The sequence below is a fragment of the Linepithema humile genome, chromosome 3, assembly GCF_040581485.1.
Source record: "Linepithema humile isolate Giens D197 chromosome 3, Lhum_UNIL_v1.0, whole genome shotgun sequence".
Taxonomy (NCBI): Eukaryota; Metazoa; Arthropoda; class Insecta; order Hymenoptera; family Formicidae; genus Linepithema; species Linepithema humile.
This window is the reverse complement of record NC_090130.1, coordinates 10,511,940-10,526,862: the sequence shown is the minus strand read 5'-3', so window position 1 is coordinate 10,526,862 and position 14,923 is coordinate 10,511,940. Positions and strand designations below refer to the sequence as shown.

Sequence of the window (14,923 nt, the reverse complement as noted above, 5' to 3'; positions counted from 1 at the left end):
AAAACTGTAACGTTCCGCGACAGTAGTCAGATGCCTTCTGGTCGGTGCAACGGATATGCATAGATGCAACATACATCTATCCTATGTCATATAGATTTGGAAACTTCATCATGCGTAAACGTAGACAAGATTTTGATATGCTGCCAAAACTCATTTAGACAGCTAAATTCTCAATATATGTTGATCTTAATTCTATCGTTATATTTTATATTTTTAATTGCTTGAAATAAAGATTGTGTTCAACATTCTTTTGAATATATATCTTTTTAGAAAATGCTAAATAGAGAAAGCTGTAATAATAAAAAGAAAGTACAAAGTTTATTTCTAACAAAACACAGAAAAATGATCATTTTGCAAAATTCTTTTTTGTATTTTTAATAATATGTAACAAATATATAAATTTTTTATTAAAGTGTCAAATATTAAGTTGTATAAGTGTATCAAATATTAAGTTGCAGTTTGGAACTATTATAATTAGAAAATAAAATTATATGCTTCCATTAATCTTATAAGTAACGTCAGATAAAAAAAAGGTAAGTATTATTATTGATACTTGAGTGTTTCATTTATTAGATTCAACATCACATGTCTATGAAAGACGTATGTATATTAGAAGCAATACAGCAATTTGGAATAGAACACAAGTTTAAAGTTTTTTTTTAGTGAGAAATAGCGAGTTATTTTCTCTCTTGCTCTATGCTTTCCCGTTGTGGGAATTCATAAATATTTCAGCCGTATGCTAAAATAAAGCTGAGCTATATAAGAATGCGTCAGCATGAGTAAAGCTCGTTCACTGATCTATCGAATTTTATATGAAAAATAGCTATCAAAATTACATCTATAACTATAAAAATGGTAATTTAGTAAAGCTAGATCAGAATTATCATAAACCAGTATATAAGTTATAAACCATTTCTGAAGTTGAACGTTTCTTCGACCTGTATTTCTCCCTGGGTAGCCATTCAAACAATTAGCTAGAATGCGATGAGACGTCCTCGAAAAAATTGGAAGATACGATAAAATGTTTTCAAAAAAATTAGAGGACGCGATTAGACGTTTTCTAACCATTTAAAAAATCGGAGAATGCGATAAGGCATCCTCGAAAAAATTGGAAGACACGATTAGGCGTTTTCTGGCCGTTCAAAAAATTAGAAGACACCTAGATTGCATCCTCCAGCTTTTGAAAAAAATTAAAGAATAATAACAATAACTACACAACAACAACAACAACAACAACAACAAGTATAATAATAATATAATATGTATACAATATTATCAAGGATAAATTTAATGATACTCTGAGCCACTATTTCCAACGTCGGTTAATGTTAACCAACAATTCCAATTTGTTATTAAAATTGTTAACATAAAGAATAAAATATCATTAAAAGAGATAAAAATTTTAATCTTTTTTTTTTGATGATGTTTTCCCCTCGCTGCTTATTCTGCCCCTTGCGTCAAGTACGTTCGGTTTTGTTGGGACCCTCCTAGAGACCCCTTATCTAGTGACAGACACCATTTATGCCGGTGCGTGTACAAATCTTACAGCTTCTGAATCCGGCCCGTCTGGCAGCACTGTTTCCAGTATACTTATATTTCCGTGGGTTTTGGTGATGAGTTGTCATCAGTTGTCATTCTGTGTGTGGCAGTTGCTTCGGCGTAAAGAGTGAGGATCGTTGTTAAAGTCTAACAGAATTATCTAAGGAATTTCAACGTGGTAGTTTATAGGATCTAGAGGGTTTGTACCGAATAGATCTTAAGCTGAAGATATTCCATTTTAAAAATAAAAAAATATAGCGTTCAGTGAAGTGAATATACCGATTATAATATTCATATTCTCACGTGATAACGTTCAATTAAAAACACAAATATGTCTGTTTCGTATATTTTGCCGAACGAACTATTAGAAATAATTTTCAATTTCTGTGATGTACATACTTTATCACAGATTAGTATGGTGTGCAAACAATTTAATAATATGGCAAACAATACATTAAATAAAAAAAGTAAACATTTGTTTGTCAGTATCACGAATCAGAAATCGAACAAATTTGTTGAACGGTAAGTTAAATAAAGCTTCATCTTTATTTATATTTCAATTTATTCTAAAACAGTGCTCGGAATTAGGCTGCTTTCCTTTTAGGGGACACAAATTGACACAGGTTAACACATTCGAGCACAGTTTGCTACAGTTAAATGGAACGCGATTTACACACTTTGAGTAAAATTACTAAGAAGAATTAAATAGAATTCAGCATCATCGTAAATGAATTCTTTTCAATAATTTTCAATCCCATTTCTGAACTTTCAATACTTTCTCGTTTACTGGGCAGTGTATGTACGAACTTTTAATTCCTAACCTTATAAGATTTATCTTAAAACTTCTCAAACGATGTGTTTTTAAATTTTATAAATGTATGTATAGTATATTATACTCTATAGAAATATTTTTATTAGTTAAAATATATGTATTTAAAAAAAATAGTTTTATTGTCATTGTTACTGCTTTTTTAAATATAAAAAAATAATAATATAATATTCCAAGGGAAATTAACAACAATTCAGTGTTTAATATATGTAAACTAGAAAAAGAGCAAACAAATTGAGAGTATATTGTATACATTTTTATATGAATATTAATGTATTTTTACTAATTTCTTAAGATGAATGGAATACTGAATCTTTTGGTGGAAAATAACAACAGCAGCAGCAGTAGTAGTAGTAGCAGTAGTAGTAGTAGCAGCAGCAGTAGCAGCAGCAGTAGCAGTAGTAGCAGCAGCAATAGCAGCACTAATAGCAGTATCGAAGATAAATTTTCAACAAACAGCGATGAACATGATCATGACATTCTGTTTCCAATCTTACAAATGCTTCTAGTGGGTCGTAAATTTCCACCTGGTCTGATCAGTAGTCACCTGAAATTCATTAATCATAATATTCATTAATTATGTTTTATATCCCATCAAGGATTTCAGATCCATATGCATATCAAAAGTAATTATATTTACATCTTAATGCTTGTAGCTTTTTCGCAAGATTCTGCTAAAAGTTTTTGTGTTTCTTAACGTTTTCTTTATCAGGTTGCATAGCATTATATGCAGCTAATAAACCTAATGTGGCACTGTGGCAATGCTATAATACATACATTACATGAGGCACAAATCTAAATGTATACCTCAATATCAGTTTAGGAAGCTTATCATAATTTCAATTACTTACACTCAAAAAAATGATCTTGCAATAATAGCTAAAATTTTCTAGGTGTAAAAAATTAACTAAAACAGATAAATGATTAGCAACTGTTGTGATATTGCATATGTAATTACTTAATCAGTTTAGATGACAGAAACAGAATATATATCTGTATTGTTTGTGAACTTTAAAAAGAAAGTTTCTCTAAAGCGCCTATCTATATAAGATCAATCACGTGTTAGATCATGCAATGAATAACATTTAGCAATGGACCTAAATTTTTCAGAAGCTATTGCTAGAACATTACTGCTATAAATTCTATATGTGACAAACAATGTTTTCACAGATACGAAAAATAGCGATACATTCTTGTTGCGATATCTAGAAATCTAACTACATCAGCGAAATATTTTTTTGAGTGTATGGATGGAAATACCATCTAAAAACATCAATTAATTCTAAAGATGTGAAATTGTGGCTGTGACTACCTTTCATAAACATATTGTAGTCAACAATTCCAAGTAATTTCAATAATCATAGTGCAATATTTCCATAACAAATATATATATTTGTTGTGGAAATTCTGTTTTTAAACTCTGTTTTTAAAGTTAAATAATTTTGACTTTTTCAAAAAGTGATTAGTCATTCTTAAAGAGCAAAATTTTATTCTAAGAAATTTAGAATTAAGAAAAGGTTTTAAAATTATGTTTACATTTATCTTTTTCAAGCTCCTTAAATAACTCGCATTTATGATTGTTAAACACCTCCGTATTAATGAAAATGCCGTCACAAGTAGCACAAATACAAGATTTGAAATCCTATACAATCAAATTAATCTCAAATATTAGTTATTAATGTCCTAATAAATTATAAATCTTAATGTAAAATATAAATCGTTAATTACGATTACAAAGTGCATAAAACATACCATACCATTGTAATTTTTTATTATTAACTATCATCAACAAACTTCATATACATAAGTAACATTCAAAGATTCAACTGGGAGCGAATGCGTTCTAATATTGGGCTTGTTCGTTTTAGCTACACTGGTGCTGCTCTGGGTCTACTCTACACAGGATAATACAGGACAGATAAATAGTTTGTCCTGTATTATCTTGTTTAGAGCAGACCCAGTGCAGCTAAAACGAACAAGCCCATTGTTTAATCAATTAGAAACACACTCCGACTCTCTTCCCAAGCAGAGTCGAAGAGTGTCGATTGAGTTTGAACCAAATTGTAAATGGAAAGCGACGTGTGTCGATTTGTGTCAAAAGTGTCGACTGTGTTCCTTAAAAGGAAAGAAGCCTTAGTTGAGCATTTTAGCCGATTTTCGTGGTTGATGCCTCCTTTCCTCTACTTGTCACGCATGCCGCAACTAGAAGCGTCAAGAGCGGCACTATTCAATTATGAGGATTATCTTAAGATACTAATATGGCTGTCTGATTGGTTTATAAATACGAATATTGTGACAAAGGATACATTAAATTAAAAAAGTAAACATTTGTTTGTCAGTATTACAAATCAGAAAGCGAAAAAATTTGGTGAACGGTAAGTTAAATAATTGGTTCATAAGTATGAACCAATCAGACAGCCATATTAGTATCTTAAGTAATCCTGGAATAAGAACGGACTATGAATACCGCCAAAGAGAAGTCTGAGGGTGCAGTCCCATGAGCTGCGGAACTGCGGAAATGCGGATCGGCATAATGACGTCACAAACAAAGTTGACCAATCTCAGCTGTTCCGCAGACATTTATTTTCTTATGTCACATGAAGCAAAACTTGCGGAAATGCGCAATGCGGAATGAAGAAAAAAATCATATTCATGCGGTCTTAAGAGTATATAATGGAAATGTCTATGAATATTTATTATAATTAAAATATTTGCTGTTATAAAATATTTATATTACATTGTCTACATGAGCATTAATTTTATGCATTTTATGCATTACGCGAAATGGATTTACGAAGACGCCCTGTGATTGGTTGATACCTGTTCCGCATGAAGAATTTTTGCTCCATGTGACATAAGGAAACAAATGTCTGCGGAACGGAAAGCACGCGTAAAAAACGAGGAGTAAAGAAAAGTAAACTACGAGTAAAGAACTATAAGTGACAATAGTTTGTGTCAGGTGGATGTAACACAGATACAAACCAACCGGCTCTTTTATCATCCCGAAAAATGGATGTGGCTTTGTAGTTCCAGGCCGGCTGTAAAATGGATGTACACGCCGATAGTGTACGGCCTAGAAAAAGCGTCGTACGAAAAATGGCAGCGTGGTCCCTCTTCTGCTATCGCCCATAAGAGACCATTTTATACCAAAAGGTTTATACTAAAAGGTTAAGAAAATCTAATCTTTTTCATATTTTATTTTTTTAAATTAAGAATTCGTTATTTCTTGTCTTCAGTGAAGTAGGCCTACTGGGAACCACACAAAAAAAAACATGTTGGTGGCGCTGGACTAGCGGCTGCGTCGCACGCGGTAAAGAGAGAAAAGGAAGCGTCAATCACGGATATCGGCTGAAATGCTCAACTAATTCCAAGCACTGTTCTAGAATTTTCTTTTGTCACGTTGTTTGCCGAACAAATTTTTTATAATATTTCGTTTTTTTACTAACAGAGACAATGCAATGACATTATTAATCACTTTTAAAATTAATCAAAATTTGTCCAATTAAAATTATTAATAGAAAAGTGTTTTTAACAAACATACTTTTTTCAAATCTAATACAATATTTGTCGACAAAAACTTTTTTACATATTAACGTTAAGTCACAACTTTTTATCTTGTTTTTAATTATGCAAAACTTGATTTAGTTTTTTAATCATATTTTTTAAAAATATGTTTTAATATTTACATATTTTTAGAAGATAGAATATTCACGATTTTACATAAGATTACATTGAAAAACACGTCTTATTTTTTTAACAGATGTAAATCACTATTATCTTCACATAATTCTATATTTATTACATATTACAACTGGATATACGGAGGATATAAAAGAAGTAAAATATATGAAGAAATATGTGAAGAGAGACCATTTTTAAAACATACATCGACTTATAAATGCCTACAAATGACTGAAGATACGATTTGGTTTTGTGAAAATACTAACCCTGGTAAAAAACATTACGTAATTTCTGAAAATTTGTATGAAAATGTCTAAAAACATATTTCAGGGATTTTCAGTAAGATTCAAAGACTTTTTCACGGTAATTGAGGGATTATCAGCGTTTTGTGTAAAAATCATTTTTAAGTGTGAGAAAGTCTCAGAATTTTCGTTGCAACTCGGGATTTCAGTGATGTCTCTGAAAGTTATATTTCCAAAGTTTCTCGCTTTTCACCCATACAGCACAGAACATTGCAATTACATTGCAGCAATGTTACAATCTTGCAAGTTGCAATGTAATATTGTTGAGACATTATTGGAACATCTAATTGTAATATTTCATGAGAATGTGACAGCAACATTCCAAAAACATCACAAAAGCAATATTCGGTAATCGCTAGTTCGTTCGTTTACTGCTATGCGACGCGCGTTGCAAAATCTATCTCGCATTTAAGTTTTAGTCATGATGATTATATAAAACTTGCAAAGAGTGGCTAGTAAGATTAAAGACATAGTAACTATTTTTATCAGTTAAATTTTTCTGATACGACCCTAACACAGGGAATTCAGATATTGAACTGATTGTTCAGAAATCGGACAGATAAATGTCCGAATGATTTTACAATGTTTCAATGAAATTATTCTGCAATATGTTTGCAACCTTTCTGTGCTGTATTGGCAGAAACTTTCAGCGATTAGTGTGAAAATCATTTCCAAGTGTCTGAAAGTTTTAAAATATACTTTAACAAATTTTATGAAAATCGTTGAAATTACACTGAAAAATTTTTAGAAAAACTCGGCAACGTGTCCGAAATTACGGACATTTTCAGGAACATCTTCAGATTTTTTTTGACATTTTCCGAGAAATTCAGAGAATTTTTTTCACTAGGGAATCTTCTTGCTTACAATCGCACAGAGGATGGTACCATTAAGAAGGATAATAAGATTGTAGGAACTAACTATACTTTTATTAAATCTATTGCTTATTGCGATGATTATATTTTAAGTGGCGATGTGTGAGTATTTATTTATGAACTGTGTTTTATGTTTATTTCTTTTTTTTATTTTTGACAAAAATTCTTGCAGAGATGGTATGATTAAACGCTGGAAAATTAAAAATAATAAAAATGATTTTGAATGTTTAAAAATACATAATGTAGATAAACCAATTAGACTCATAGACGCAACATCGCAACACATTATAACTAGTCTTCAATCTTCTTTTGCAAATTCAATAAAGGTAAGATTAAAGAAAAATTGCAATAATGCTATGTTATTGTAGTATGTAAAAAGTTTGTTTTTGCGTAGATACTGAAATATACAGATGATAAAAAAGGTTGTACGGAAGTAAACGAAATATTTTATGCAGACAATTATTTGGCATCTTATGTATCATCAATCTCATTTGACCCTATAGGAACAAAATTTGCTGCTAGTTCCAATAAGACTGGATCATCATCATCGTTTCTAATTTACGATATTGATAAAAGGTAAGTTATGTTTCAATTAATTAATCCATTTCTACAAATGTGCGATTAAACATTGACGATGTTTATACAAACACTATTATATGATCCGATTTAATAACATTTCTAATTATAACTTACAAGGACGGTTTGATAACTCGAAAATTCTAAAAAATCTAAAACTGTAGCGATATAATATATAAACCTAATCAAAAAGCTATTTCTTGTTTTGGCAAAAAATGATTCTAGAGGTGGAAATACTTTTCGGAAAATCGGATTTTCTTTGAAGAGTTTCCACCCCTAGAATCATTTTTTAGTAAAAACAAAAAATAGTTTTTTGATTAGGTTTATATGTATTATATTTCTGCAAGTCTCAGATTTTTTTAGAATTTTTGAGTTATCGAACCTTTCTTGTTAGTGAATACTGAACTGTACCCATACAGCACAAAACATCCTACATATCCTTAGAATATCTTGGGGAGATCTTGATGTCCTTAGAACATCCTTGGGACACCGAAATATCCTCGATGTCCTGAGGATGTTTTGTGCTGTATGGGTATATGTATATAAGGTTTATTTTTTTATTCCTGAACTGGCTGCACTAGTTCAAGAAGTGTACACTAAAGCGTTCTTTATGCAGAACTGGTGTTATGTCCATATCAGATTACACATTAAACATTGAGATTGAAGATTAAAGATTGAAATTAGACCAATCAGAACAAAGAACTTTTAGTTCCTTTTGTTTCAATTAAAACCAGTGTTTAATTACTTTCAACGGTCGAGATCGACCGTTTAACTTAAACTCGATTTACAGATATTTAAACGCCGTTAAATAATTGGTAGAAACCAATGTTCAGGTTAAGTTAAGATAACCGTCACTAGAGTTTAATTTCTTAAACCACGTTAGTTGAAGCGGCTCTGAATCGCTTGTTGCAAACCGAGAGAGAACCATATGTCATGTATTGCTATCCTTTTACGTACAGTCAATTCGAAACTTTTGACTGTTATTTGGCGTAGTAGGTTTACACGATTGCAGGAATGTTTTAGGGCTTATCCAGACAAACTTGCATAATAAACAAATGCATAAGGAAGTTGATTGATCTATAAGCAAATGCATAAAGAAATGGACCAATCAATTTTCTTATGCATATGTTTATGCGACAATGCAAGTTTGTCTGGATAGGCCCTTAAGGCCTTCCGCACAAGCGTTTCCGTAACGCGTTACGTTACATTAAGTACTGATCATAGACATAAACCCGTACATAAATTTGAACTTCAGTCAACGCACAAAAAATGTAACGCGTGACGCTTTTACTACGTTAAATTTTTGTTTGTGCGTTGACTAAAGTTTAAGTTTATGATCAGTACTTAACGTAACGTAACTCGTTACGGAGAAGCTTGTGCGATGGCCCTAACACATAAATTTGTCAACAAGTGTCAAGGTACATTTGAATTGGCTTGTGAAATTCACTCGTGCAAGTTTATGTGTTAAGGCATTCCTGTAACCATGTGTACAATCGGTACAATACCTACAAATCGAGTGTAAAAACTTTTTGACTTGACTATATTCTCAATGACTATACTTTGTCCAAATAGAAAAGGATCCAAGGTTTACGTATAGGAGAAGTATAGTGGCCAAAGTGGGGAGAGCATTGGCATTGGCAACGCAGTATTGTACTGCACAACATATATGTAATATTCCTATATTGCTGATTGAACTCGAGAGTTTAGGAAAACATTACAGTGCGGATAATATTCGTCTCTCACTCTAGAGCAGACTATGCGCGTGCTTTGTGCGCAAGCGTTGTACCTATATAGGCCGGTATTCATAGTCCGTTCTTATATTCAAGATCGTCTTAGGCCGGCGTCACATAGAACCCGTAATCCGTAATCCGCACCGGAAGTCCGCAAAAGTTACTAGGGATTGCGTCCGTAACGTTACGTGTGTTTTTTCTCCTTGTGTCCCATGGAGCCGTAAATACACACGTAACGGTATTACTATTTTTTATTTAACAGATTATAATTGTTTATTTGTATTTTATTCATAAGAAAACTACAGAATATATTATAATTTTAACAAAAATTTTAATTAAATCGTCAAATTTAGTTAAATAAATAAAATTAAAAAAAGCATTACTAGTAATAACTAGTAACTTTTAGTAACTTTTACGGAAATTTCATGGAATTACGGCTCCATGGGACACAAGGAGATAAAACACACGTAACGTTACGGACGCAATCCCTAGTAACTTTTGCGGACTTTCGGTGCGGATTACGGATTACGGGTTCTATGTGACGCCGGCCTAAGGGTGCCGTCACATACAGCCCGTAATCCGTAATCCGCACCAGAAGTCCGCAAAAATTACTAGGTATTTCGTTCGTAACGTTACGTGTATTTTTATCTCCTTGTGTCCCATGAAGCCGTAAATACAGACGTAACGGTAGTACTATTTTTTATTTAACAGATTATAATTGTTTATTTGTATTTTATTCATAAAAAAACTACAGAATATATTATAATTTTAACAAAAGTTTTAATTAAATCGTCAAATTTAGTTAAATAAATAAAAAATAATAGATGTATCAGGCTCTGATGATTGTTAAAATCAATAAATTTAAAAGGAGCGTAAAGAGTCAACAGCCAGATATTCGTGCGAAGGTTATCGTGTATTAATATATAACCATTAAACAATACATTAAAAAAACAAACGTTTCAGCCTGTCATCAGGCCTTTATCAATGTTATTACAAAATTCAAAAAATACGCAACGCAAAAATTATAAACATAAACCGAAGTAAAATTGACATAATAAACTGAAGAGTAGTTAAAACCACGTTAAATTGTGTTAAACATAGTAGAAAGCTCGTCCACACAAGATGGAACGAGGTAGGAGAAAAACTTAGAACCATATAATGTGATGGTTGAAACCTCAATGTTCACATTGAGGTTTCAACCATCACATTATATGGTTCTAAGTTTTTTCTCCTACCTCGTTCCATCTTGTGTGGACGAGCTTTCTACTATGTTTAACACAATTTAACGTGGTTTTAACTACTCTTCAGTTTATTATGTCAATTTTACTTCGGTTTATGTTTATAATTTTTGCGTTGCGTATTTTTTGAATTTTGTAATAACATTGATAAAGGCCTGATGACAGGCTGAAACGTTTGTTTTTTTAATGTATTGTTTAATGGTTATATATTAATACACGATAACCTTCGCACGAATATCTGGCTGTTGGCTCTTTACGCTCCTTTTAAATTTATTAAATAAATAAAATTAGAAAAAGCATTACTAGTAATAACTAGCAACTTGTAGTAACTTTTACGGAAATTTCATGGAATTACGGCTCCATGGGACACAAGGAGATAAAAACACACGTAACGTTACGGACAAAATACCTAGTAACTTTTACGGACTTCCGGTGCGGATTACGGATTACGGGCTGTATGTGACGGCACCCTTAAGGCCGGAGCACAGACTTTTACATAAAGCATAACGCATAAGCATAAGGAAATTGATTGGTCTATATATAAGCATAAGCAAATGCATAAGGAAACGGACCAATCAATTTCCTTATGCTTATGCGTTATGCTTTATGCAAAAGTCTGTGCTCCCGCCTTTAAGCACGAACTTATATTCGCTCTCTTCGTCAGACACAATCTATGTGTGACGAAGAGAGCAAATATAAGTCCGCACTTAAAACGATCTTGAATATAAGAACGGACTGTGAATACCGTCCATATATATCCTCTGCGCAGGCTATAGACGTCGCGCATGTGCAGAATGGCCAAATCGTCTGCTATCTGTCTCACTTTATCGGTACACACATCGTTTATAGAAATTAAACGGGGTTAGCAATATAGGCTTAGTTTACACCGATTGTTTAGTACGCGTACCAAGTACTAAATCTGCTTCTTCGATAGGTATAAATTGTTTAGTGTAAAATCTACACCAATCAAAGAAGCAGATTTAATACTTGGTACGCGTACTAAACAATCGGTGTAAACTAAGCCATAGGAGCATTGAGCTGTATAACATACTGAAGAGCGCCTTGAAGGAGTAGGGCTGGTTCCACTGGGCAAAGAAAGAGCTATATTGCTGGGGGACATCTGTTTTCTTCGCAACGTTTTTGATTGGCTAACAATGATTATCTGTATTCTAAAGTCCGAACTAAATACATTCTCCGAGAAATTCCACTTTTTTTGAAGTCTCTTTAAAAACAATCTTTAATCATAATTAAGAGATCTATGAAAATTTATATGAATAATATATAATATTATTACTATAATGAACCTTTTTACGAATGAGATCATGGACAGTCATTATAACTGCTATTGAGACAAATGTTTTTAATAACAGTAGTAGACGAAAACGGAGACAGACTTTTCCCGGTCACTATTGTTCGCCTTGTACCAAAAACTGCACATTGGCTTTTATTGCAAATTCCCACTGAGCGCGTCACGCGTCGCGTCATTCATCACGTCACGAATTAACCAATCAAAACATCCCATTTTATTGCATCATTTGCCGCGCGAATAAAATGGGATGTTTTGATTGGTTAATTCGTGACGCGACGGATGACGCCGATGCATGACGCGCTCAGTGGGAATTCGCCATTATAAGAAAGCGCTCTCCAGTATGCACGGTGTAAGAATATAAGGTGATTTCACGACCATTGTATTCTATCAAAAAATCTGTGATCAAGATGTCATAGTTAAGGCATGTCACACAAGATGTCACGTTGGTGCAAGATCCCAAGTAAAAAAGGATAAAAGATGTATATAGAAAAGGATAGATGATGAATCTCTAAAGCACATTTATATATAATTATAGTCTTAAATAATACAAATTTTTTAAAATAAAACTTTTAACATTGTGTATAAAAATATATATTACTGACAAAATATTTTTTAATTTTTTTATAACAAATTATTCTTAGTTAAATTTGCAGAAAAAATAATTAATAATGTATTCCAGTCTTTATAGAAAATTAAGTTTCTTTAAAAAAATGAATATTTATAATTAAGTTCCGCAGGACAATAAAATTTTAATAAAATTTATATATATATATATATATATATATATATATTTAAAGTCCCTCAACACGTAGTCACCTAGCGGTTTAATGTAGAACAATGACAGGAAAATCACAAAAATTTGTTGCCGTGAAATCACCTTATATTCTTACACCGTGCCAGTATGTTATATAACTCAATGGCCGCATTCAGCGGACTCAATAGTTGGGCAGAGGTACTAGATTTTCCACTGGATGACGCTGTTGATTTGTTGGCTCTAAAAGTAAGAGCTAATCACGTTTGATTGCTACTGAGCGGTTCGTTTCGCTGAATGTGCCCAATGATTACGTTTACGGCCCGATTTACGCCGAAGTTATAACATCGATGTTACAACTTCGGCGTAAATCGGAGTCGTATAAACGTAGTCAATGTATAGAAGTATTACATATTGCTGCACAAACAGTTATAGTCCTGTGAAATAAGGGGGCTTTTTAAGCGTTCCGTAAAGGGAAATCTGCGCGAAACGGATGAGTTTTCGTTCAATCCAGAGAGCAATAAGTGGGGGAATGGAGCGAAAATGGCGCAGACGTGAGAATACTGACGTTTATAGTGTCTTAGTTTAATAACATCCATAGTTATAAAACTGGCCAATGACAGCTATTCCTCTGAAAAATAGAATAACTGTGATTAGCCAGTTTCATAACTACGGATGTTACTAAACTCAATTAAAGGTGACGTGTAAACGTAATCAATAATGTACGCGTAGAGACATATAGCAAAATACGAATACACGATAAGCATATATCTATAAAGTATATACTGCTGATTTTCTATCCCAATAATGAGTGGGGAGAGCGTGGGCATAAAAGAGAATAAAAATATATCATTCTTTCTTTCTTATTGTGAAAGCATCTGTCGTTAAGTCCATCGTTAAGCCCGTATCAGACTACGAATTAAAGATTGAAGATTGAAGATTAAAGATTGAAATTTAACCAATCAAAACAAAAAGAGCCAAAAGTTCTTTATCCTGATAGGATGGACAGGCCGAAAATTCGTCCGTTTCGCGCAGGTTTTTCCTCACGGAACGCTTAAAAGTCCCCCACTTCACATGATTGTGCACTCCACTGCTTGTGCAGATTGTTAATGGTCAGCGGTACTGAATAACGCGCAACGCTCTCCCCACTTTGGCCGCTATGCTTCTTTTATGCGCAGATCGTGGGTCTTCTCTCGCTGGACAGTGTATTGGTGTTTATGTATATTTGGAATAAAATATACGTCATGTTAATGTAAAGCAATTTTAGTTATCAGATAATGGATAAAAAATGTGGAGATCATTGTTTTCAACTACTATGGGAGGATTCTCACACTATTCTCATGTGTTTCGTGAATTCTATTAAAAAAATGGATATGAGGTAATAAATCTTATTGTTAATATTAATTAGTTATTCAAATTCTTTATATTTGCTACTGTGATTTTAGAACATCCGAAGTTGTACGTACATGGGATTCTTCCAAATATGGCAGATCATTGTGTTGCTCATCAGATAATCGGTACACTTTTATGACGGGGAATTATAACGCAGCTCTATGGGATCAGAGACAGAGTGTTGCCATTCAAGTTTGCATTATTTTCAAATTTTTTGTATTTTGTATTTTATTATTAAATTATTATTAACTGGCTTAAAAACTTTTAGACGTATTTTGTGGAAGATGACAAATATAAAGCTGTATTTGCTCTAGAATTTGATAATACTCAGATGTATGCTGTTACAGTCAATGGTCTTTATGAATTAGACTTTACAGGAAGAGACCACTTTGACCACAAAGAAATAAAAAAGTATTTTGACAATTTTTAATAAATAAAAGAAAATTAATTGAAAATTATTCATTATATTTTGAATGTTTACATAAATTCAGCGAACTCTATACAAACTGGGAAGCGCTGTGCTACTCAAGATGCAATTAGACAAAAAGATCATTTGGGTTGTTTTGTCTTTTTCTGTTGTAGATTCTCTTTACTGAATTCTATACATGTGTATACTCATGTATACTTTACATGTTGTATATAAAAAATGGAGGCTTTCTATAAGCCTACAAAAAAAAGAGACAAAACAATCTTACTGTTTTTCT

At 32.5% G+C, this 14,923-nt stretch overlaps 1 protein-coding gene and 1 long non-coding RNA gene across 3 annotated transcripts; both read left to right on the top strand.

Moving 5' to 3' along the window:
* The first annotated feature begins 1,459 nt into the window (after nt 1-1,459).
* Nucleotides 1,460-14,677, top strand: LOC136998419 (uncharacterized). Of its 2 annotated transcripts, none has more exons than XM_067351005.1 (8): nt 1,460-2,061; nt 6,129-6,319; nt 7,199-7,325; nt 7,396-7,549; nt 7,618-7,799; nt 14,095-14,205; nt 14,273-14,411; nt 14,488-14,677. In XM_067351005.1, the coding sequence occupies exons 1-8, from the start codon at nt 1,871-1,873 to the stop codon at nt 14,647-14,649; spliced, it is 1,257 nt and encodes a 418-aa protein (XP_067207106.1). In that variant the 5' UTR covers nt 1,460-1,870; the 3' UTR covers nt 14,650-14,677. The 2 variants fall into 2 exon arrangements, with proteins under 2 accessions (XP_067207106.1, XP_067207107.1); XM_067351006.1 differs by having other exon boundaries at nt 1,466-1,738.
* LOC136998420 (uncharacterized) lies at nt 2,068-5,796 on the top strand. The gene is made up of 2 exons (XR_010888989.1): nt 2,068-5,521; nt 5,605-5,796. It is a non-coding gene; the product is annotated as an uncharacterized lncRNA (long non-coding RNA).
* Nucleotides 14,678-14,923: the final 246 nt, after the last annotated feature.

Excerpts from the sequence above, each read along its gene's own strand:
- LOC136998419 (XM_067351005.1), top strand. The coding sequence starts at position 1,871 with ATGTCTGTTTCGTATATTTTGCCGAACGAACTATTAGAAATAATTTTC. Across the intron at positions 7,550-7,617 it reads CTTTTGCAAATTCAATAAAG|ATACTGAAATATACAGATGA; the intron begins GTAAGATTAAAG and ends GTTTTTGCGTAG. Across the intron at positions 14,412-14,487 it reads GACAGAGTGTTGCCATTCAA|ACGTATTTTGTGGAAGATGA; the intron begins GTTTGCATTATT and ends AAAAACTTTTAG.